At 42.4% G+C, this 26,193-nt stretch overlaps 2 protein-coding genes across 3 annotated transcripts; both read right to left on the bottom strand.

The window, feature by feature from the left end:
• Window positions 1–333: 333 nt before the first annotated feature.
• mmaa (metabolism of cobalamin associated A) lies at window positions 334–6,989 on the bottom strand. Its single transcript, XM_062387012.1, has 7 exons — window positions 6,923–6,989; window positions 6,005–6,425; window positions 5,396–5,518; window positions 5,143–5,313; window positions 4,681–4,766; window positions 3,434–3,583; window positions 334–1,521 (listed from the first exon to the last, which is right to left on the bottom strand). Exons 2-7 carry the CDS (start codon window positions 6,414–6,416, stop codon window positions 1,225–1,227), a joined length of 1,239 nt encoding a protein of 412 aa, XP_062242996.1. The 5' UTR covers window positions 6,417–6,425; window positions 6,923–6,989; the 3' UTR covers window positions 334–1,224.
• A 1,387-nt stretch (window positions 6,990–8,376) lies between these two features.
• smad1 (SMAD family member 1) lies at window positions 8,377–24,422 on the bottom strand. Of its 2 annotated transcripts, none has more exons than XM_062388046.1 (7): window positions 24,276–24,422; window positions 16,492–17,080; window positions 13,942–14,205; window positions 13,725–13,841; window positions 10,994–11,215; window positions 10,587–10,843; window positions 8,377–9,973 (listed from the first exon to the last, which is right to left on the bottom strand). In XM_062388046.1, the coding sequence occupies exons 2-7, from the start codon at window positions 16,889–16,891 to the stop codon at window positions 9,830–9,832; spliced, it is 1,404 nt and encodes a 467-aa protein (XP_062244030.1). In that variant the 5' UTR covers window positions 16,892–17,080; window positions 24,276–24,422; the 3' UTR covers window positions 8,377–9,829. The 2 variants fall into 2 exon arrangements, with proteins under 2 accessions (XP_062244030.1, XP_062244029.1); XM_062388045.1 differs by having other exon boundaries at window positions 16,492–17,076.
• Between the last annotated feature and the right edge of the window lie 1,771 nt (window positions 24,423–26,193).

Genomic DNA, 26,193 nt, shown 5'->3' with positions numbered 1-26,193 from the left:
AACCTGTTTACAGCATGGTACAAAAAGAGGCTTTGTTTAATTTAAAATTGGTTTTAGAAGAAATTGTTTTTTTACAGGGGTATTGATCCTGACATTAAGAACTTGTTATGTTGAAGTTTGTGTGGACAATACCTGTTAAATAGATGATACAAGTCAATGCTACTACCCAGGTCCATCTCTTCAGCCTGAATAAAGCTGTGTGTCTGTTTAAAACTAATAAAAGGAGCTGAAGTGAAGTTATGAGTGTGTGACTTCTCTTTTATCCTCTGGTGGAGTTGAGCAGTGCAGTGCTTTATGAGGGAAATTCAAAAAAATATGAAAGTGTGTCCTGCCTGAATTAGAAGCAAGTGAGCAGCAGATTCATTCAGGGAAACCAAGCACCGACATTGGTGCTCCAGAGCACAGACAACGTGTTTACACCTCGGACAAACTGCTGGAGTAATATTCGAAGAGGCGGCATTATTCAGTCCCTTCTTTTTCATATCAAGAAAAAATACATGGAGAAAGAAATCAGAGCTCAGGTTCCATCTTATTCACTTCTGTAAGATTCACATCACTCTCTTTAATATAGAATTCCACTCCAATACTCCAAATATAGTGAATAAGAAAACATCTTCATTATTAGAACCATTTCCACAGCATTTCAACAAGAGAGAGAAGTGATTGTACAAATCCCACTGTTCTGAACCGTGTCCTCTCATAAGCACTTGTGTTTTTGAGTTTTAAAACCTGTGTAATAATAATCAATCTGTGGGAAAGTGTGTCAATAACTTATCACAGATCATTCTCTCGCGACACATCTCCTCCCTCTAAAGACACTGTTCTTACAAGTGATCAGTATTGTGCATTGTTTTCCAAGTTTTCCTCTAGAATCCTCCAAGTGTGTGTACATATTTAACCTCTTCTTGAAGGTTGTAATGTTCTTATCCAAGAAGACAGTCGGAGTATTTCTTTAAATTGTCTCTCACATATGCAATTTTGAATGGTTCTCTCCGATCTCCAAATGTCTTGAAGCTGGAGGTGAGGCATGACAAGTGTCTGCTCAGCCCGGCCTCTGCTGATTTGGATTAAGGCGAGCTGAAACTGAGTCTGTGGAACAGGTGACTTCTGCCTCAGGTATTTTCAGGTATTATGGTCAAGGTCACATATTCCTTTTTGTCCTGGTGGTTTCTTTTTGGAACTGTGTGACCCTGATGAACCATGACGTCCATCCAGTCCCAGTGTTTACGATGAAGATGAAGAAGAGGAGAAGGCTTTCAGGAGCAGGTCAGCAGCCAGGCCTGGAGAGATGGCTCCTTTGGTGACCTCCGCCTCCAGGTGGGGCAGAGCCTCCCTGACACTGGGGTGGTTTCGGAAATGGCAGAGGACGTTCTCCTGGATCAGACTCCACATCCAAACCTTCTGCTGGGCCTTCCTTCGGCCCTGCAGCTCACCGCCGGCTAACATGGCGTCCCTGTACGACTCTATCGTGGCCCACAGCTCCGGGATGCCCTCACCGGTGTAAGAGGAGGCGCGCACCACCTGAGGAGGGGGTGGGGGGAAGGAAGGGTGTTGGATTCATATGTGAATTTAAATCGTTTTCTTTTCGAACAACCAGGCTGTAATTCTCACTCATCAACTGCTCAGCCTGAGGAGGTCGCCAAAGAAACAGCGACTCGTCTTTCTATCCGTCTTGGATTTTCAGCAACGTGTCGCATAGAAACACAACATTGAAAAACAACTTACACAAAAAAATAATTTGCAAAACGTTTGTGTTTTGGTTAAAAGTGTGAAATTTTGGACAAATGTACTGCTAAAAATGTATTTAAATTTAAGTTATTGCTTTTAATGTTATAATAAGAAAGCTGACACAGAAGTGATGCAGAAACAAGGACCCGCTAAACGTCTTCTATCAAAATGACCCTCGTGTTAGAGAATATAAACAAAATGAGACTTTAGTGTTAACGTCAGACAAACCTCACAGATTCTCTTCAGACTGTGTAATGACATTACATGAATCATCAGGAGATAATTTGACATCAACTGGCAATTTGAAAAGCTGAAAGTGACAGGCTGGTACATATCAGAGGTCTGTGATCAACAGCCAATTAGGAGTCTTCTAATTACATCATCAAGTTAATCATTTTACAAGAACTGGATCGGAGTCTGATGGAAGAACAGGAAATCCAATGTGAGACCAACAAAATGTTATGTTCACCATTTATCCTCTGTAATGGCTTGAATTAAAGAAATAAACCTACTGTTGTCCAGTCATGCTCATAGTTCTGGTTTTATCTGTTGTGGATTGAAGATGCGTGTTGAGAATTTTGTTTGTGGTGCATTATAATTTTATGGTTTTACAGAAACAATAGTAAAAAATATATATGTTTTTGGTCATCTGGAAATATAACCTAGTACTACACTTTCATTACAGTGGGGGACTTCTAAGACAGAGGTCAAGCTCTAAAGCATCGACTCTGACACTTTGCTAAACTCCCTAAAGGATCCAAACCAGTAGTCGCTACAGAAAAACAAGTGTAAAGTCACGTCAACAAGCTACAAATGTGTTAGAGTTACAGAGAAGACGACAAGAATAAAGGAGCAAATATTGTTGAAGAACAAGAAAAAGTCTTGAGATCTGATTTGAATCGAGTAAAATGTCACAGAAAACAGGTTTCTTCCCCAGGTTTCAGACATTTTATGAATCTATTAATTAATGTAATAAATCAATCAATTCAGACTGTGTTCAACAAGTTATCGATAATATGAAATATTAGTTGCAGTCCTAACTGTTAGTAGTTTTTATAGATATGATCAAACATGTCTTCATGCAGTGTGACAGTGTATGACTAACCCTAACCCTAACAAAAGCAGAACTGCTGAAGGTGAAAAAAATCAAGAGACTGAATCAAGGGGAAGGAAGGAAGGAAAGAGTAAAGAGCGACAGAGGCTGTGAGAGCAGCTTCTCAGCTTGTATATGAACGTGCAGGTTTAAAATGAGCTATTGTCCTGACACAGCAGCCGAGTATTCAGAGCAGCAGTGGTCAGGGGTGGGGGTGAGGGAGGGTGGGGGTGAGGCGTGAACAGCCTGCTCAGGGGGCAGATGCTGCATCGGGCTGGGAAAACAATGGGACGAGGGTGGGCAGGTGAACTGAGACACACAGGGAGGAGGGAGACACTGCAGCCATGATGCTATGACATCATGACCATCATCATCATCCCCCCCCACCCTCTCTCGGGTCAGCTGACCTCTCAGTGGGACGGCTTGTTGGGTTCACACGGCAGCTGTGGCTGCACAGTGGGTTCAGTGTTGAACACTTGCCAGTTATCTCTTTTTTCTTCTTTAGGCCTTATCATTCTGCCGGCGGCCTTCTCCCTCACTACACTGTCAGTTACAGACACACAGACAGACACACACACAGACAGACACACAGCCATTCTCTTCCACACTAACCTTTGGGTTCCAGGATCTGGACTGCCTCCTGAGCAGCTTGAGAGCGCTGGTGTATTCAGTCTGGATCCTCCTGGCCGGCACCACCAGGTCTCCATCCGACTTCGTCACCACCACCAAGTCGGCCCTCTCGATGATGCCCCTCTTGATGCCCTGGAAAGAGACTTTGACGTCAGCGAGGGCAGTAATCAAATTATCAACACTAAACATCAACGCAAAAAAACACACAGACATGAAATCCAGAAGAACACATAGTGTCTGGAGCCTCTGACTCTGATTTACATTCTACAGCCCCTCTAATTTTCAGGAGATTATCCGGAGGTCAGTGCATGTCTGAAAGCATCTTTAATAAATAATAAATCTGATGTCGGGATACTTCATCCACGGAGGGATCTCTGCACAACGTGATGGATGGAGTTCTGCTTGTTTGTTTGTGTTATTGCTGCAGGGTTAGTAGAAGAAGCCAATAAGAAGTCATTGTGTCTCTCTCTGTTCATCCCTCACTGATGTTTCCACCTGTTTAGCTCAGGTTTCTGTATCAAGCTTTAGAGGACATGTCATTATCTCACTGACACACGTCACACTGTACCTCAATGAAACTGAACGTCTGAGTCACAGAGTCTTAATCTTCTGCAGGATATGTGAAAATATTCTACTTACCATTCGCATAACATTGTTTTTAGATTCATGTTAGATATAATTACACTAATTAAAACAAATGCCACTCGAGGAGCTTAATCACCATAATATTAATCCTAATGGCTGAGGCTAATTGAGCAATTCATTTATCTAATTAATAAATTGATTAGCATATAGTTGTCGTCAACATGCTTATCTTTACATTAAACATGGAAACAGTTACCAGTTTCTCCTTAATAACTTAAATGTGAGAATGTATCAATGCAGCACGGTGATTAAATATGTAGATTAGATCATCTATTTACATTAATATTCACACAATTAATCTTGTACTTGTAATTAATCATATTTATCATTAATTTCGTTGAATCTGTGGAATAAGAATGAAGAGATAATCCATGACTCTAATGTTATAGTCACATGATCAGAGCCTCAACATACTGCAGACCAATAATAGTACGGAGCAAATTTTCATAAAACTGTGACAAATGATGTCGCTTGTAAAACTTGATACACAGTGAACATCATTCAACCAAAACCACACAAAACCTCTTTGACTTCATGATCGGCCGCAGACGATGAAGTGGCTGCTGTGGATGTTGTTCACTCACCTGGAGTTCGTCGCCCCCTGCTGGTGGAATCAGCAGCACAAACATGTCGACCATGTCGGCCACTGCAAACTCTGACTGGCCCACACCTGGAAACACACACCGGGAATTCTAACTGTGGACAGCATCACAACAAAACGTAAAGCTGATATCGACAGAAATAAAATCACACAAGATAACGGATCAACGACTGCACAGCAGACCTCAACACTTAGTAACCACCAAACTGTCTCTGTGGCACCAAGATGGGAAACAACTGAGAGCTGCAACAAATCCCAGACTTACTATAAATACTTTACTTCACTCATATTTCCTGATTCCAAAACTTGTCCACATTCTTTAAGCAGCTAATTAGGTCCCTGATTTTGACTGGAAGACTCAGATACAAGGTTGATGTTTGTAAGAGACATCTAATTTTCAGCTTGACTCGACTTTGAGATACACCAGATAAACCCAGCGTCTTACCTACTGTCTCCACCAGGACGAGGTCATATCCTGCTCCTTCACACAGAACCACGGCCTCGTTGGTGGTTCTGGTGACTCCACCCAGTGTTCCCGAGGTCGGGGACGGCCTGATGAAGGCGTTCATGTCTCTGGACAGTTCAGTCATACGAGTCTTGTCCCCCAACAGAGACCCTGCAACAAGAGGCACTCAGGCAACTTTTCCTCTGAATCATATGATCATGATGTGTGTGTGTGTGTGTGTGTGGGAGGATACCTCCTGTAGTGCAGGAGGACGGGTCCACCGCCAGCACTGATACTTTGTGTCCACGTTCTGTCAACATCTTCCCCACCACCTCGATGAAGGAGGACTTCCCCGCCCCAGGAGGACCCGACAGACCTGAGACATCAGGATAGAGACAAACATGCTGTGGTCAAGACAAGTTTAACCACAAATGAAAAGACAATGTTTGGTTTTCCAAAGAATACGAGTAAAACTGCTCTCATTTGGCACATATATGTGGCTGTTCAAAAAGGGTTAAAACACGTCTCTGATATGCTTGAAGACTATAAACCTAAAATGTCCCTTAGAGGAGTAAGAACTTCTATTTGAAACCACACATGTTAAAGCTTAATAACCAGGCCAACTTCCTGATGATTTTAAAATGCAGCAAACTGGAGCCACTTTCAAGTAAATGGCAATTCTGTGTTTTATGTTATCCAGCAATGGCTCAGCAAAGAGAAAAGGGAAAGTGTGCATCTTTTGTGGACTAACAGGACAGGATGTCAGTCCACCGACCAGCGTCTCATCAGAATGAAACACTGTCCTTTAATCTTGTCTTCACTTGAAATCCTTGTGCAGAAAACCCGGGCTACACACACACACCTACTCTGAAGGCCACAGGCTTCCCTCCGTTCCCAGCCTCCTGCTGCGTCCTGTAGGCCAGCACCCTCTGAAGCAGCACCTGCGCCAGCTCTCTCTTCCTGGGATGCCGCGTCTCCACCAGAGTGATGCACTCGGCCAGAGACGCCCGCTGTCCTCCGATCAGTCCCTCATATAGTTTGGTCAGCAGTCTCTGCTCGGGGCCGCTCAGCTCCTGTATGTGCTGGCTGAGGGCGGTGCTCGCGTGCCTGCGGTGCTGGGAGCTGGGAACCGAGACGGGGCTGCGGTGACAGGGGAGGGAGGCTGTGAGGACCCTCTGGTGGAGGCAGCACGTCCTGGTGGAGGAGGTGGAGGAGGAGGAGGAGAGGATATGGCGGAGGAGGGAGAGACCAGACCGCTCCATTTTGTGGAACATGTGGGGGGACTAGGAGGAACAGAGGGAGATCAGAAATGAGCCATACAGACTATTCTCATAATTTTATAATGTTTTTAATCATTTTCTTAACTCTGTTATTATCTTGCTCCAATGTTGTCTAATGCTGTATGTTGTGTTGCAGTCAATTCTTCATGTTTAACTTGTGCAGCAGCTTGGAACTGTGTTTTCAAATGTAAACAAAGGTTGTCATCATTATTTGTAAGATAAGCTTCGATGTCTTGAAGCTCAGATAAACGACCTACGGTGAAGACTGAGAATTAAACCTGAACAGAATGATTTAGACTCTTAAGTAACCTTCTAACCTCAAATTAAAGTCTGAGCTGTTTATTACAAAACGCTTATTTTCCACTAAGCGTCATTTTGACGACACGTGAACGCAACATGGGCTCATAGAGTAAATATAAATACAGTTAGAGTGAAAATATAAAAAGTTATAAAAGATTTAAACAACAAACAAACGACACATAACAGGAATTCACGCTGACCTCGAATCAGTTGCACCACAGCAGCGGGTGTTCCATTCATTCTCTTCCGGTTCCGCTGACGTACGACACAGCCCCCCGACAAATAGTTCCGCTCCATTTGAATCACAAATGTATCTTAACGATGTTAATCAAGTTTAAATGTGTCAAATAAAATTTGGCAGAAGTGAAAGTGTAAAAGAGATTTTGTTAAAAGTACTAATTGAATCAAACGAGAATCTAAAGGTGACAGTTGACAGGTTGAACCAGCAGGGGGCAGCAGAGGTTCATCTGAAAGATTCTTTGACCTGAGCCAAATATAATAATAAAGTTTATTTTATAAAAACTGCCGTTTATTAGTGCTTCAGTGTTTATATAACTTGTCTATATTATTGTTTATATTGTCTATATTACTGATAAATAACTAACTCGGCTAAACTTTCTAAAACAGTACGGGGAAACATTTCAGTCCCACTATCTCAATAATAATAGAACTAAGGCTCATGATAATCTGAAAGGTTTTAATTATTTAGAATATAATGTTTATGAGCCCGTAGAATAATACTGGACAGGTTATAAATCAGTGGGCAAACCTGTAGAACAGGACAAATACCAGAATCAAGGAATTTGCATAAAAGCTTCAACTTTCAGACTGTTTTTAATATAAACAAATTATCCTAGATTTTAACATGATATATGTGTTTCAACAATTCTATAAAACAAATATGTGTAGGTCTTAAAACATACATTAATAAATTTACTTGTGAGCCCGATTTTATCCCCTCATAAGAGTGTTTTAAAGTTTAGACAATGATCAACACATTTAACTTTGAGTTTGGAATAAGACATTTCCATGTTATTAAACGCAGTAGTAATAATTTGTATTTATTTCTCAATCTGGTGATTGTTAACAGGTTAGATAATCCTATCCTACAACAGACTGGTTATAAGGAGACACCCTGGATGAATCACAGGCCTCAGACGTGCAGGTCAGACTGACACACATAGACTTTCACATTCTCCATCTGACTTGTTTGTCTGTGGAATTTGGGAGAAACATGCAAACTCTTGGGAGGCAGCAGCGCTAACCACCATGCAACCATACCACCCACATGTACAGTCGAATGAAGCTCCAGCAGGAACACACACACACACACGCATACTTTCAGTCAGTGATTTCTAGGGAAGCTTCCTGGAGGATTGCTCTAGATGTTCCAGTCCTGTCAGAATCCGCTTTCATGAAATTGACTGGAAATGCAATCATGCTTAACGAGACTACAGTTGGTTTTCAGATGCACTTGTAATTGTTGTGCATCCCTAATTTAAGCTCATCTCCCATACACACACACACACACACACACAGTGGTGGATGTTTTCCTGACAATACCATGGTGCATTTCCTAAGCATGTGTGGCCTGTGATATAAGAGACAGAAAGAAATGCCCCGACAAAGTGTTCATACAAGAGACACACATGTGTTGCAAATAGAGAAACAAATTTATTGATTCTTCCAGTAGAGACTTGATATTCATGGAATAAAACTGCTTTTCTGGGAGCTTTACTGAGCAAACACATAAAGAGGAAAAACAAAACAAATCAAAACAAAAAAAGTGCACACACAAAAACAACAGGAGACATGTTCAAAAATACAAAAAGAATGTTAAGAGTATAACAGTTGAATAGCAAAGAGGATTTTGCGGAAAGCACAAAAGAATTGAATGGCAAAAATCTGCCATTTCTATATATAAAAAAAACAAAATGATATTGGGACATCAGTAACCAACAACCCTCCTCTCGGCCAACAATAAAAATTTGAATGCTCAACATTTTCCCATAACAGTCATTAAACAAGTTCTGCTCAGTCAATGTAATAAGAGAATGAAGCACGGCCACTGAAATATTTATGTCCTCAATGTGACTCCATTTTTGACACATCGTGAATTTGCTGCAGAGCGAACAGCAAAGGACAAACTAACCTCTGCCTCGTGTGATGTTCAGCTACCAGCCTTAAATGTGTAACACTGCACTAACCAAACTATGCTTTGCCAAACCAGACTGCACGGCACATATTCTAATAGTGAATATATCTAAACACTTTTCTTTTTATTCCTTAGAATTCATTTGAAACACGAGTATAACACAAGATGAGCAACATTTAAACGTGAGCCATTTAGGTCTGAAATGCCCTTTGAGTGCCACGCCCCACACTAAACCCCACCCTGAACTCTCAAGCTCCCTTTAAAATTTGCCCTCCTACTATTTTACATGGTTTGTGATTCGGGATTTCATTTGTTTTATGTGAGGAGACTTTTAGGAAACAGCATTCTTGTTTCTGGAGATGATTTAAATTTGTTTGTCATACTGCTCGTCCTCCAAGTCCCTGCAAACTTTTTACATGTAGTGAGTACATTTCCCGTCATCCTCGTTGCAGTCAGACAGGAAATAACAGCCCACTGCAAATTTTGGTGACCTGGAATGTCCCATATATATTTAAACTACACACATGTATCTGTTTTTAGTTTTATTTCTCCGAGGGGAATATTTAGATGCAGACTAGTTATGATTCAGAATAATAGAGCAATCAAAAAGAGCGATTGGGAGCAAGAATCGGGGACGATACCTGCGCCATGATGAGTGTGATGGTCTAATTATTACAGTTGGTCACAAAGATCAAGTATCTTCCAGTTGCATCGCGCTCACTTTACTCTCCCAGTCTGTAAATGTGCCCAATTCAGACGTCCTTCAAGTAGAGAACAAACCAACCCATTTAACAACCCGTCCAACTTGGCAGGTCCCAGATCAGCCTGTGTTTCAGTCTCTATCGCTTGATGACTGAAAAACAAACCAGTCTGGGACCAGCTAGCCCCTTTTCTTGCTACTTTGACAAAAATGCTGGGGTGCAGACAGCCACAGGGCCGAGGACAGTGGGGCCTAGGAGACGGAGGATATGTCGTTGTGGGGGGAGCCCATCTGGGTTAGAACCTTGTCCAACCACTGCAGGGGGCCGTGCAGGTGAATCTCAATCCAGCAGGGGGTGCTGGTCACGTCCTGCCGGTGGTACTCTGCTCCCCAGCCCTGGAAATCATGGAGACACAATGTTTAGGATGGGGGGGGGGACACAACTCATTCTCATGTTTTAAATAAACTCCCATTTCACATTATTTGGACTTTCAAGTGTGAATGTGGGGATGATAACACCAAAATAAAAGATCGGATTATTTGAAACAGTTTTTCCTCTTTTGCTGGTGACACACAATCTTCCACTTGGAAAAAAAATGAAGAAGTTGCACGTGTGCATTGAATATTAAGTTTTTATAATAGACTGCTCACTACACTTAACTGTGTTATACATTTTTATTCAAAAGAAAGTAATGAGGAGAAAACACATTTTACAGCAGGAGAGTAAAAGTTAATTATTATTGTTTGCACCATGAATGCTACTTATAATAAAACTACTTTTATGTTAATGTATTGAATTTAATCTTTTCCTCTGTGTTTAATAAGTCAAATAAACTAGGAAAAAAACTCAAGGAATCTTTTGTTTCATAAAGAATTGACACCTCAAGCAAATACTTCTGACTATAAAAATCTGCACAACTATAAATCTCAATTGATAATTAGCACTATATATTAAACTGAATATTGACATAAACATTTGATACTTTCTCTCCTTGTCTGAGCCGCTTACCTTCACGAAGCTCATGCGAATGGTGCACATCTTCGTGAGCTCATAAACGGCCTCGAAGCCGTGGTTGACGGACTGGGCCAGCAGCTCGGCAAACTCCTGGTTATTGAAAATCTTCAGGCTACAGCCGCTGGGGATCTTACACACGGTCGTGGGATGGAAGCCGTGGTGGAAATTACAGTTACGACTCTGGACGAAGATACTGCTGTCGCTCAGACATTCTGCGTACACCTCCCCACCGACGTAATATAGATGGACACCTGAGAGGAAGCAGGAGAGGACAACGCGTTGGTGTTGCTGTCATCTACAAATTCAAAGTCTCCTAAACACCATTGTGTTCATTCTAGAAATCAATACACTGTTTGTCTCGTCGGTAATGTCTCGTCATTGCTGGGGTTTGCATACTGCACCTTTGCCGATGTGCCGCCGGGTGTTCTCGATGGTGGAGTTGCGGTTGACGTTGGACAGCAAGCCGAGACAGAATCGGTTGCAGTTGTTGGAGGGATCTGTGAAGCCGTCGACCAGCACGCTGGTGGAGGAAGCCTGGAACGCCTCCCCGACGCGATTGTTGAGCTCGTAGTAAACAATGGAGCACCAGTGCTTGGGCTCCTCGTAGGCCACGGGCTGCACATCTGCACAGGAAACACATTGACAGGTCAAAAGAATGAGCTGAGTACATTGTACATGCAGAGACACATGCAGACACATTTAATGTGCTTTTAAGACTCCTCTGTGCAGACGAGCCGCCAGGATCCTCTGATCCCAGTAGAGGCTCGGCTGTAAATCTTACATATTGTTGTTTCCTCCAAATCATCCCCTGTAGCCCGTAACAATAATTTGAATAAACGGATAGAACTCACTGGCTACACTGGCGTACATTTACGCTGACCAAAATCAATGCAGATGCATCCTAAAGCATGCAGACTGTCTGTGGTGTGAATGCCAGCTTTTATTGAGCAGGCTGACAGTCGATAGAACGGGCCTGGCCATGCTCTCTGTGCCTGGTATCTCGGGGTGAGCCAGTGCCAGCTGGCCTCACCCTCTCTGACAGAGAAGGGGGATAAATCATGTTTATCTAAGCACATACTGCTCCCAAACTTCCTCTGAGGCTCGGTACTGGCGAGCAGGTGTGTTTTGTCTATTCTCTTCCCAGCACTGGACTGCGTTAGAACTCCTCTGTACAGGATGCAGCTTGTGGAAAAGAACTTAAAAACTCCACGTACTCCCACTTCGAGCAAACCTTTCAACAGCTCTTCCCGCTACTGTTGTCACCATGTGCTGAAACTCTGGGCCTCCAGAGCATTAGGATAAAAAGAGAGTACACTTTGTATGTCAGGTGTGGAATACAAAGGTTCAGGCAAATGTCCGGCTTTCAAATCAACTTCCGCAATTAAAAGTTATACTTTTATTTGCCTTTTGTCCGTTGTCTTTTTTTGTTTTGTTTTTATGTACTATAATATTGTGCTCGGGGACACTGCTGCCACACGGCCTGACAACGCAACAAACATGAGACAGTACGATCAGACATATTGTAAACAAGTCAACAACAAAGCCTGAGTATTTCAGTCAGATGGTTCCAACATGAAGGATCCAAACAAGAGGTCCCAAAATAATTACCACAGTATAAATATAAATGTAACACAAAATTAAACACAACATTAAAACAGTGTATATTTACCTTTCCAGGCTTAAAAACAAAATTAAAGTTGCACTGCAATCACTTTGTTGATTCACATGCATTGGAATGCAGAACAAACAGAAAGTGGGAACCACTGAACTAAATCAAGGTAAAACTGAAGACTGTCATAAAACATGACATAGACCCTGTGACAGCTCCCAAGAAGTGAAGCCAAAGCGTCTTGATCGCCCCCTTGTGGCTAGTTGCCTCCTCTATGTTCGTGAATGGGACATGGACCAAACTCGTAAGTCAAAGTACACGTCAAATACATTTTTCTATTTATGTAGCTCTTGATGAAAATGATGTATGTCCACGGTCATGTTTTTCACAGTGAGTTTGGTTTTAATTAGTTATTTAATACTATTAAAAAGAAGTGAAACGTCCTGATTGACAGCTCGGACTGACTCGTGATTGGTTGAGTGTGAGACCTCGCTACAACAGCTCCTTTTCCTGATCGCTACTGCGCAGATTCTGGCTCCAAACTATGTCTTCGGGACAAAATGGCAGCAATCTTTACATACAGTCTTTGAGTAAAAGCAAAAGTGAAGGCACTCGGAATTTCAGCAACATTCCCTCTACGGAAAGGACGATTGTCTCTGCAATGTACACTAAGTATGGTACAACAGAAAAAAATACAAAATGTTGGTGTATGATGGATGTTTACATTCCATAGTTCTACTTTTCCCATTTGCCTTTGTTTGTCCGACCTGGGGATTTATCTAGAACCTGTCTACTCTTGTCTTCCCCCATCACAATTTCCCAGGACTCAGCAATAAAAGTAAGGCGGTATGTTCTTATTGTTACCAATAGAAATTAGGACCAAAACTATAAAACAACAGAATTTCCCCTCAAATCAAAAGTCTGGATCCCATTACATGTGCATAGCATGGTCTATTACAAATTCATGAACACAGTGCTCAGATGTGTCTGCCCAATGCCATAAAGGTAAAACCACAAAGTCGTGATAGCTGCAATTATTGCACCACATTTCAGATCTGGAAGTTGGAGGTAATTAGTGACTCTTAATCGTTAACGAGTTTCGAGTCATTACCACCAGCAGAGGTGACATAAGCTCTGGCTTTTTATGGGTCTCATAAAACCGCTCTGAGGCCGAGCTTCATTGGCTGAATCTTTGAGCTTTCCACCCGCAGACAAAGCCTCACTGTAAACGAAACAGATCCTTTTCCACACGATGTTCAGGTCTAATCAGAATGTGGCCCTAACAACCCACAGAAGGGTTCTCTCTCTTTTTTTTTTGTATTTGGAGTCTGACCTCATATGATTATTCTTTTTTAAACAACCAGACTTCCCAGAAATATTTGCACCTGCAGATCAAGGCAAGCAGGTGCAGACAGTTTTATGTCTGGGATGTGTGAACACAAGGATGGGTATGTGTTTGTGTTAGTGTGAGATTGAGAGAGAGAGTCAGAGAGCAAGAGAGAGATAGTAACTCCCATAGTTACCTGGCCGGTTGTTACTCTCTACAGGCAAGGTCGGAGCCAAGAGGTTGGTGTCCATAGGCTGGGGACAGTCCTGAGTCATCTGCTCCTCTGGGGGCATGTAGGCCGGAGGCGGAGTCTCTGCATCGAGAAGAGGGCAGAACAAAGTACAATTAGCTTCTGTTGAGCTTCACTACAGAGGACGAGGAAGATGAGTGGATAATCTTCAGCTGTATCTAACCTGGCATCTGGAACGGACTGCCGGGGTCGGAGCTGGATGGTGAATGGGGGAAGGTGTTGCTGCTGCCGCTTCCCGGGGAGTTTGGGTAGCTGTTAGCCGGCGATTGCGGGAAAGTCATCGTGTTGGCCTGAACAAAGGACTCCGGGAAGGTTGCATTCTGGGGCATGTGCGGCTCATTCTGCTGGAGAGGATTGCGGAAGCGTGGCAGCATCGTATGCTTGGCGTTGAACTCGCTGTTCCTCGGGACCAACACAGGCGGCAGCACTGAGGAGAAGGGCAGACGTAAACAAAATATTTTAAAAAAGATATATGAAATATGATTTCCAGTGTGTAGGAGGGTTACATTCAGAAATCCTTTACAAATGTATCGACTCATAAGTAAACAAAACACCCATGTGACACAGAGGGCTTTTAAAGCTGTTCTAGTACCTAAATAAACCTGTAGGAGACTGATTAATGTGGGTGATACACAGTTTATATACTGAATCTAAATTTGTCAGTCATCATGCTGTGTAAACCAGCTGTCTCTCTGACCACACAGGGCATGTGAGGTCACCGCAGGCTATGTTGTCCACTAACTGTTGAGCTGCTCTGACTGTGAAGTCCCAATCCCCTGACTGAAACACATCTCTAACAGTAGATATTACCCATGATCCTCAGCCTCCTGAACCAGAACAGCAGCCGCTGTAACAAATACACCAAGAAGTCTTCATATTTTAAACGTCTCCTCTCTTAAAGTCTTTTCGACTGATTTGCAGTTCAGCACTATTCTTGAACTTGCTGGGCCTGGTTCTGACATTTAAAACTACAACACAGAGAAAGAACACACATTCAGGGTGAGAAGCTGGAATGGAAGCAGTACAAGTCTCCCTATTCCAAGTTAGTGGATCAAATTAATGTTGAAGCTGTATAATGTTGTTTTAAAGGAAAATCTCCATGTCTTAGTTGTATAAAGACCTTTTTTATGTGGATTAACATCTTTAGCTTTGCCTAAATTGATTATCAATCCGAAGAAATTAATATACAAATCTTTTACTATAACGACCCACTGGAAAAAAACTAGAAATTGTGCACAATCAGACAAATGCAAAGCCTTCACATAAAAAATTCATTAAGATTTTAGTTATTCGAATCCAACGTCATAAACAAATTTCTGACACTTTTATGACTCGACATTCTGAGCGCAGATGTCCCTGCATTTTTTTTTTTTTAAGTCAGCTTCCGGCCTGTTAGTTGGAGCCAGCAGTATTTGGCCCAGACGCTCCGGTTTCTGCTCAGAAAATAAATTGTGAGGCGAGGAATTCATCACTCAGGTTAAGTATCCTGGCTGATGTGAGGTCTGTTCAGGTGCAGTACAAACCACAGAGATACGCTCCACTTGTTTCTATAAATACCTGCGCAGATAAATAAAGCTGGTGCAGAAATGTTAGACTGGGGGGGGGCCCGCGCTCGCTGTCAGTTCTGCTGCAGGTAGACCATGTGTGCAGCAAGGGACCCGTGCATCAACCAAGCAGTTTATTGCAAAGGTTATATGTGGAGCAGGCGGACAGCTGTGGTGTCTGGTGATAGGAGATTGACAGGATGTGTGTGTGTGTGGGTGGGTGTGCGTCGGCGGGTGGCATTAAGAAAGAAAGGGAAGGGGAAGAGGGGGAGCGTGGACAGACAGGTGCTTCTGGGTTGAATCACCTTAGCCCCCCCCCTGTCTTCCACCCGCTGCTAAAACAAAAAGTGTGCGAGGCAGGCAGCGACTTTTTCCTCCCATTGTGTGTGGGTGGCCGGCTTCCTGTTCCAGCCATCCTGAGAGAAACGGTGCATGCAGCCGCGTGTGAATGTGTGTGCGTGTGTGTGTCCTTGTTCTAGTAATATGGTGCAAGTATGAGAGTGTGTGTGCCTGTGTGTGTCTGTACATGTGTGCCTAAAAGTGAAAAGGGGGGGGGGCAAAACAAAGCCCTCATTCTGCCCCAGATGGAATTTCCTGCTTCACACACACAGATGAACGAACACACACACACACATATGTTCCTTTACACACTTCTGATCAGCAGTTTCTATCTCGTCAGCTCATCCTCACTTTCTCCCAAATTGTAGGATCCACCATCTTTGCATTAAAGGCTGTGCAATGAAATAAGGCAGAAAGGGTCAGTATCTTTTTCTGAATCTCTTTTGGAGGTTTTCTTCAGAATTGATTTCTCTCGGTTATTTATTTTTATTAGAATTTAAAATGGACTTTTGTGGGTTGCCTTTCATTTGCTGCCTCGTTTTTAAGAAAATCTGGATTATCAATGGAATGATCCTTGAACTCCTGCAACTGTCCTGATACTGAATCTGATTCCTCAATCATCTGGTACACATTTGTGATTTAATAGTCTCTTTATTACCTCATTTAAAATGAGAATATCTTAATGTGTACTTATTTTCATGTAGGGTAGCATGAGGTCATGCATAAACTATTATCACACTAACATTGTCATAGAATCTGTATTTGAGATGTATCCGTTCTGTCATGGCTGATCTGCTTAACCCTTCTTTTTTCAGTAATGTAGAAGTCACCTGGACTGTCCACTCGTTTGTAGTGGTAGGGGTTGATGCACACGTCTTTCTGTTTGGAGCCGAAGGGGTACTCGCAGCACTCCAGGGCCTTCAGCTCATGGTGGGACTGCAGGTCGGGCCAGCGCCACACCCGGCAGTAGATGACATGCGGCAGACCTTTCCTGTGGGAAACCTGCAGCCGTCCGTCCAGGGAGCGGGGGATTGTCACACAGTTACTGGGCTGACCGGGGCTGCTGAGGGCCCTCTCCAGCTCCTCCATGGCTCCTTTCTTCTTTTTCAGCTTCTTGACCAGTGCTTCCACCGCCTTCTCTGCCCACTTCTCTTCCTCGTCTCCCTGCTTCCAACCCAGCAGCTGTTTGACCGCTGGGCCAGTGAAGGAGAAGAGCGAGGTGACATTCATGATGGACAAGCCGCCCTCCTCCTCCTCCCTCCCTTCAGTCCAAAAGGAAGTGTGAGCAGTGAAGGGGGACAGTCCAGTCTCAGAAGACAAGGGACGATATATTACTTTAATTGAGTCTTTTGTTTTTGTGCAGTTTCAGATAATCCTCAACTTCCAAGGCGTCGATCAGATCCTCTTCACAGCCACTTTCTGTAAAAAAAAAAGAAAAAGGAGAGGTAAGTTAACGTCTATGAGCAAACATCTCCTTCGAAACTCTGCAGACCATCTCAACTGGCTGCATCCTTTCTCTCACAAAGTCCCTGCAGCTGTGGCGAACACCGACCCCTTCTCCTTTTACCCCACCGGCTCTGATGTCTCACCGGAAAAGCCTGTGATGAGGCGGTTATAGCTGGTACGGCCACGTCAGTCACTGGCTTCTGGGAAAATGGCAGAGGAGTCACAACAGACGCCCTCCTGTGAACATCAGTCCCAAGCAGACATTCTGCAGATAGCTTCCTGTCCATATGGCTTGTCACATTACCACCACTCAATAGGTCATTTACACCAAAGAGGTTTCACATCCAGTCTGCAGCCGACATAACTTAGGAGACCTGCAGGTTTAACGCCTGATTCACTCGCTGGAGGGTTCAAATAAATAAATGGAAGCTCAAATCAACCAGCAGCTGAAGAAATTTTACATTGCTGCTGCTGCTGCTATTTCTTTATCAATTAATCTTCTGTTTCCTTCCTCGATTAATGAAGTCAGAAAAGAGAGAGTCCAAATTAACATCTTCCAAATTATTGCATTTGAGATACAAATCATTGATATTTCTTCTTAAAAATGTCAATCATATGTGGAACCCCAAATTCTTTATTATTATTATTATTTAATTATTTAATAGATACACTTCAATGCTGTGATATAAAACTTTCTATACAATGATTAAGGAATTAAATCAAGTTTGACTTGATATGCCGACTGTAAGTCAAAGCTTACATGAGATAAGAAAAGGTCTTTCAGATTTCAGATGTTCTCTGAAGCTTTAACATCACCAACCAACAAACACTGGTAATGAGCAGGAATCTGGCAAAGTGTGGGACGATAAAACGGAAGTGCACATAGAGCCCAGGATAAATGTGCCCATTCACTTGGGTCCCACGGGAGCAATTCAGCAGCCAGGAGGTGCAGTCCAGCTTTTAAACAGGAACTCTTCCAGTTCCACCATCTTTTCAAGTTTTTTTTTTCTTAATTCAATTAGGGAGACAAAACAAAGTTATGGCTGAGGTTTGGCCGCACATAAATGTCCAGATGTAGTCCCAGAATCGAATAAACAGCTTGTCAGAGATCCACCACCTTTTATCCGTAATGACTCACGGGTGAGGATGCATCACTCTCTGACAGTAAAGCCTGCAGTATATTGGATTTCCAATGAGCAGGAACAAATACATCATTAAGACTGCTCTGCAGTTATTCTTGGCCCTTTCAGATTACGGGATGAATGGCGATTTCTATCTTTGTCAGCGACTGTATCAGTAGAGTGTATCATACTGACACACAGGGAAGTTTGATGAGCACAGGTGCTGCATACAAAGAGTGTGTGGACACTTACAACCGCCCAACCCCACTGACTGGAAGCTGCAAGTTACAACTATACTTAGCTTAGACACTCAAATCATACTGGCTCATCAGAAGAGAAGCTGATCTACTGTTACGGAACTACTATATGAGCTCAGGTGACATATGAGTGGAACAGGGTGGGTCTACAGCCGTTTTCAGACATGACCTCTGGGCAGAATCTGGAGAATTCGCTAAGGAGTTTACCTGTACTTTGCCTTTTACACATGCACAACACGGAGGGAGGTTTACTGCACACACGCGTTCCCAGCAGCATCACATCCTCTGCGTTATTCAGGAGAGAGGTGGAGCAGCTGGGTGCAGCAGACAGAGACAGGAAGTGACGTATTAACTCTGCTGCAGATATTCCAGGAAGTCCAGTGCATGTCTGAAAGCAGCTTGTGTGTGTGTGTGTGTGTGTGTGTGTGTGTTTGTGTGCTTGAAATTAAGTGCAAGCATAATACATATAAAGACAGGAAACAGGCTACGTAACTTATTCATAACAGTCATCTCCAGTGACATCACTTCCTCTTGCTGTGCGTAGCAGTTTCTCAGGTGTGGGGTGAGTCAGAAAATTATTCATTTCATTGTGGAAGAGAATGGGTCAGAAATGTTCCGTCATTGAAGTGTCTGAACATCTGTGATGTTTCTTGAACCTTCATTCAGACTCATCCTTTATTAAGGATGGTTATAAAGGCAACACTTATAAGTCATCTTCATCACCATCTCTCAGGAGGACATCATAGCAAAGGCAAAGGTAGCTTTTAGCTCCTTGCGTGATGTGATGACTTCATATTGGGGATAAATGTCACGGTTTGTATGTTCAACTTGTTAATAGCTAGTCAATAATGTAAACTGAAGCTTTCCTTTTTATTTTTATTTTAAAACTGACAGGGTCTGCTTTGTGCAGCCGAAAAGCAGAGTCACATCAGATCAGGTGCAGGGTGGAGGATTTGGTGTCAAAAGCAAAAGCTCCTTGTCAGAAATATTCCAGAATTGATCCAAAAGTGGATTTGATAAACGACTAGCGAGACAAACTGCAAACTATGTCTGATGAAGGTGGCAGCATCTGGAAGTAACACTTTTAATCTACACACACACACACACACACACACGCCTACAAACACACCAATAGAGTGAGGCTGCCAACAATCAAGTCTAATGTCAAACATCTAGTGAATAAAAACACAGTACAGATATTGGGCCTGCACATCTTTCCATGTAATAGGCCCAGTGTAAACAGTAACACAAGTGTCGTCCGGACTTTATTACCCAGTGAGAAACATTTCCACACAGTGGCGTCGCTATAAACTGATGCAAAAGTGACTCAACACAACCTCACACAAAGCAAAACATGTACTTCAGAGCTGAATGCCGAGCATCACAATAAAACACCAGATTTGTTCCAGGGTCACCACCCACATACTGAGGGAGTCGTTCTGATCCACTCTCAGCCACGGAGCGGCTTTGATGGCCTCTCACTGACAGTCGGCACTATCAGCACGAGTTCAGGCCTCGCCGCACAAAGACGCTTTAATCCGTTTCAGATGTAAGATTCCAGAAAGTTGGGTTCACGGTACTCTCCTGTCGTTCAGCTGCAGCTGGAGACCATATTACTTGGATACTGACAGTCAGTGCTATCTGACTGGTGTCCTGACCACATGCTTATTTAAAGGGTCTGATGTGGCTTTGTGCTGCGTCCTTGGACAATGCTAGTTTAGAGTTGAGGCAGTCAAAATGTGCGTCCCTGTTCCTATACCTGTGTATAGAATGGGATGTTGGTCAGACATGAACAGGGTTTTGGGACCAGCTTTCTAAACGATTCCCATGGACGTTGTTTTGATGCTTGTCGGTCAAAAGTAAGGCTGAATAGATTCAATCAAACAAAAGCTCATCATTAAACATTCTGACTCACACTTTTACACTTTACACATTTTTCTCACTTCTGATTTCCTGTGGTATATTGAGTCAATGTTAGCTCATTTCTCTGAAAAAAAAAATCATGCATGCACCACATTCGTCGAGGAAAAATTCACGGAATTGAAAGTTATTTCTGTGAACTGACTTTCAACTGCACCTGTGCTGATCCATTCCTGTTGCCATATTTTTTTTGTGCTATTATTTATGACTGAAGGTATTTTCTGGCACTTGATCTTTGAAATCCTCGTCCTCAATCCCATAAACAAAGCTTTGATTTGCAGATGTGAATCCCTCCAAAATGAAAGATTTGGTTAGTGACTTAGTCTCAACTAAAAAACTTAACTAAATTAATCTAGAAAATTTTTTTGGGGATAAATTTCTAACCAACAAAAATCCCCTTACAACTTCCCAGAGCCCAAGGTGAAAAACTGTTTGCTTTGTTGGCCTTTTCAAATGTGTTCTTTTATAATAATATAATAATAAATCTGATTTATATAACACTTTACTTAAGCATGTTACGAAGAGCTTTACATAAAAGGAAAGTTCAACTGACAGTCCAAAAGCAACGATACTCAGTTTTAGTCAATTATCCAAATGATTGTTTTATTTTCTGCAGATTTTGTACAAAATTCCCTTCACTTATTATAAGATGTTGTAGATACAATCAGCATGTTTTTTTTGGTGTGGGGGGGGGGGGGGGGGGGATATTGAATATCTGTATGTAATCATCAGTTGTTGTGTCTAATCACCTGCGTCTAACCCGGGCAGTTACACAGATGCCTGCACACACCATCATTTACACGAGAGCTCCATAAAACCCTCTGACATTCCCTTCAGCCGAGTCTCTATTGCGTTAGTGGTAGCTTGTTATGGCCATCAGTTTCGCCCATCAGGCAGAGACTGGGGCTAATGGTAGCACAGAGTGGGATCATGCGACACTGACAGGCGGAGGCTTTGGCCCACCTGGTGCGAGCTGTTAGCCACTACACCAGCCCCATGGATCATTTTGCACCGCTCCAGTGTCTGTTAATCAATTTAGGTCTGGGCTGTGTAGGATGAGGAGGCAGTAATGATGCTCTCTGGACCCTCCCTGGGGACGGGGCATTATAAAGAAGCTACATTATTTATCAGCAGGGTCCTGGATCGGGCCTCCATTAGCCTCCGCTCAATGGAGTCACCGGCTATAAACAGAGGAGTGCAGGAAGAGAGGGAGAGTGATAGATAAAGAGAGAGAAAGAGAGGGAAGGAAAGGGGGCATGGTGCAGAGAGAGAGAGAGGGGGGGGGGGGGGGCAATGACGGCAAAGCCTGAGATCTAAGACAGGGAGAGTGTTTTGGAGAGAGACTCATATATCTGCTCTCTTCACTGAGCACTTCTGGAGTAAGTGCCTTCAAGGGTCATTACCGAGTGAATAGTGACACTACAAGGATGCAATGTGTGCTTTTTCACAAATACAAATCATGACAAGGCCTTATTGAAGCGTCCAGACACAAGCAGCTACTGTACAGGAAACTGTACCCGTTAAAAAAAAATGACTAACGAGGCAGAAGTGAGAGTTAAAAGGTCTGAAATATTTGTCCAGCCCCTTAGTTTGACTAATTTGACAAAACATTGTTTGGACTACAGGTCACAACTGTCAGCAATTTATACTATAGTGCAATACTGTACTTTAATTTGAACTAAATGACCAACTTGCATAATCACGTCTCCGCCAACCAATGGTATTAAGTGTCTTCATAGTAAAATGGAACTTATTACTATTTTGCCCTGTCTTGCCTTGTTGAGGGATGGTCAGAAAAGTGAGGATTATGATGTCAAATAAAGTTGACCTTTGCCCTTTTGTCTGAGCAAAGCTTGAAATAACCTCAGTTATGAGACGTTGCTACTATTAGTGACTACACACGACACCGACCTTAAACTGACTGTAATCCCTCATCTTCACAAACACATACACATCTCTGGCCCTGGTAAAAAATGACATTATCACATAGGTGGGTACAAACTCAGTGGTCAGTATGGTAAAGACATGGAGAGAGGGGTGGGGGTAGGGGGGGCTGAACTGGGATCAGATTCTCCATGCACCAGTCACACTCGTCCACACATGACTGTAGACATAACTAGCAAACACATGGGGTCTCAAGCAGCTATCTCAACCACGCTCGGCACTCAGTGTTGGGTTAGTGTTGTGTTAGGGTGGACACCTCACCCCGACACATGGCCGGCTGTGTTGTCGTGACGGCACAGACACACAGGAGGACATTGTTCACTACTGTTGTGACTGACTCTAAGGACATAGGAATGCTGCTAACCTATATTTACACCTTGTAGTCGAGCGGTTGTTTTTTGTTGCCTGATGAGTTAGAGATAGATAGATAGATAGATAGATAGATAGATAGATAGATAGATAGATAGATAGATAGATAGATAGATAGATAGATAGATAGATAGATAGATAGATAGATAGATAGATAGATAGATAGATAGATAGACAGACAGATAGATAGATAGATGACCCATATACAATTGTCGTGCAATGTTTTGTGTGTTTAAAAAAAAAAGAAAACAAAGCTCATAAAGCCTGTCATATATCTGCATTTTCCATTTATTTAAAAGCCTTCACCCCGGATTTCAAACCTATAAAAACACAATTTGTCTCATTTTTCCTAACCAGGTTTGAAGCTGCATACCTTGAGAAAATGCAGGACGATAAAACAATTGGAAGTAAATCACGGACAAGGACAAATTCCTGTCCTTTGGGTAATCTGATATGTCATCTTCAATAACGTCAGGAGATCTCTCTCTCCCTCTCTCTCTCTCACTCTCTCTCCTTCTCTCTTTCTAGCCTCTCACACATAAACACTTACACACAGCTAGACACACACATTCATAAACACATTGACATAACTAAAAACACACATGGGACACATGTCGTCTGAAGCGCTGCCAGTGTGCAGCCGCCAGAGGAAGAAGTGAGGAGGACAAGGAGATATGAAAGCATGGCATGTGGGGGGGCTAATGGGGTATTACACTACACATACTCCTCGTTATTCAGTAAGTTCATTTAGTGGTATGAAATAATAAATAATTTTAAAGTGTATGTTACAAACAGCCCACCCATCCGTATCCTGAAGCTACAACCTAAAACCATGTGTTTACCACTATTACTATCTTATAAAGTGAATAAATTAAAGGGTAAGTCGATTAATTGATTAATCACTGACAGATTAGATGACTTCTTTAAGCATTTAAGTCATGTTCAAGCAGGAATGCATCACACATAGTGTTTCTTGCATCTGAAACGAGAGGATTTGCTGCTTTCATCATTGTCAATTCTATATTCTTTGATTTTAACACATGAATACATCATATTGAGCCATAGGAGGTTGTGCTGTGCTATTTTCACATCTGATCACCATTGAATCATCAATAAACACAAATGAAATCACTGTACAACCCTGTAGCTTCACACTGTGGCTTTAAAAACAGCAGATGAATGTGTATTTCCTGCAAAGAAACTCAACAAAGCTTGTATTTGAATGAGGTTTGGGCTGATCCCAGAACAGTGGATGCAGTTTATTCTACATTTACAGTGACCTAGCATGCGTTATTGTAAAGGCAGCTCTGGATTTAAAGCTCTGTTGTTTCCGCAAGTTGGTTCACATCTTGTAGAGACATGTGTTTGACACGTTACAGCCACAGTTTGACATCGTGAGGAAAGAAGGAGAGAAAGGAAAAAGTTTGAAGCTGTGGAGACGTTTGGGGGGGGGGGGGGGGGTCTACTTTTCTGTACAAAACGCGTATCCCCCTTGGCGGAATCACACACGGCGAAACTTTAAATTTAGCACATTTAAAAGACAGAAGTTTAACGTACCTTTTCTTTCTTTCTTTCTTTCTTTCTTTCTTCCTTCTTTCTTTTCTTTCTTTCACTGCAGCTCTCTCCCTCCCTCTTTCTCTCTCTCTCTCTCTGAACCCGTCCTCCTCTATGCTCTCCCTTCGTCTCTCTCTCTTTCTCTCTCTCTCTCTGTCTCTCGCTCCCTGGCGTCAGTGAGTCGCGGAGCCGCCTCACCCTACGCCCGAGCGCCAGTATCACGCCGCGGGGGCTGCAGCCAGCCCTCCCCCGACAATAACAAGACCTACTTTTCACACATGCAGCATCTTCCTCACCCAGCCTGTGCGAGGGGTTTATGTAAGCGAGGGGACGATGCCAGCTCTTTATTTACATCTCGTTAGTTTGGAAAGAGTGTTTTTCTCCTGTCTTAATTTGTTGCTGCAAACTTGTTCATTGAAGTGGGGGTGAAAATGGGCTCATTTGAGAGAGAGAGAGAGAGAGCGAGAGAGAGAGAGAGAGAGAGAGAGAGAGAGAGAGAGAGAGAAATTCACCTCAGAGGCTCCCACACAACACAAAGGCAAATTATGAAATTATAGTTTAATAAGAAAATATGAGGCAAAATAAGACAAGAAGGTACGATAAACATACGATATCAGAGGTTTCTTTTCTGTTTTTAAACTGACACTCATATAGTACCTGATCAAATACAACTAAAGTCAACTTTAGTAAAACAAGATAAGATTCGATAAGTTAATACACGATAAGATAAGATAAGGTATCAGTTGTTTTTCCTAATCTAATTTTTAAACTTCTTAAAATTCAATATTTTTTAAATATGAGCAATGTAAACTAATATGCCCAGTAACAGAGTTGTACATATATGGAAATTAAATTGAAATTGAATGAATACAAAATGATTAGTGCTCAGTAATCTAGTTTGATCTGGTATATGTGACCAAAATGCATCAAACAGTTGATACATGCTACATCTCATATTTTGTATAATCTGATTAAACTCGCTCAGACCAAGGACCTCTTCAAATACAATAAAATCACCTTTAAAGGGGACGGAGCATAAATTACTAGAAAGCAGTCCTATCTATAAACTACAAATCGGCCCTTGTAGAGAAATGAATTTATTCTTACTCTCTCTGTTCTCACAAAATGTATCCTCTCTTCCTCTTCCAACCTGCAAGCCAGTAGCTCTGCAGTAAATTAAACTGATGGAGGTTTATCTGAAGTGAAGGCCTGAACTGCCGCCTCTCAGTTCCCCCTCTGCTTTGATTGTAACACGATAAGCACAATTATTTATGTTATGTCAGGAGAACAAACATTTGCAAGAACAAGGTAGAAGTACGGGGACTGATGCAGCGCTTTCATCTGGTGGATGTTTAATTTTTTGCAATGTCAAGAGTGCAACTTCCAACAGGTCTTCAGATCATCTCATTAATATTGCATGAAAGCGCATGAAAATAGCAGTGAGGCGGTGCAGCGGCAGCAGAGGACATGAAGTGTCGTTTCCCTTAGAAGTGAGTTGAATCAGTCCATGTTGGAAGAGTTCAGAACAGTTTGTGATATCTGATCAGAGCAGGAATGAAGAGGTGGATTCCCTGTCACAGAAACCGTGATCACAGAGCATCGAGTCAAAGTCAAACTGATTTCAAGAATAAAAGATGATGCAGAAAAAAAAGCAACATGGTTGCAACTAATGATAATTTTCTTTAAAGGTAATCAGCCTATTATTTTACTGATCAATCAATCAACCAATGAATTATTTAAAAAAAAATAATGAAAAATGCCTGTTTTCACCCCACAATCCCGATCCACAATCCACTGGGACGAGTTTAGACAATCATCAGGGTTATTTTTCGGTCAACTGTCCAAAACCTAAATATGTTTACTTTACTATAATGTAGGACAGAGAAAAACATCATATCCTCACATTTCAGAGGACATAAAA

Source organism: Platichthys flesus, chromosome 5, assembly GCF_949316205.1.
Source record: "Platichthys flesus chromosome 5, fPlaFle2.1, whole genome shotgun sequence".
Lineage (NCBI taxonomy): Eukaryota > Metazoa > Chordata > Actinopteri > Pleuronectiformes > Pleuronectidae > Platichthys > Platichthys flesus.
Note: the sequence above shows the minus strand (reverse complement) of the source record. Positions and strands in the feature narration are given on the sequence as shown.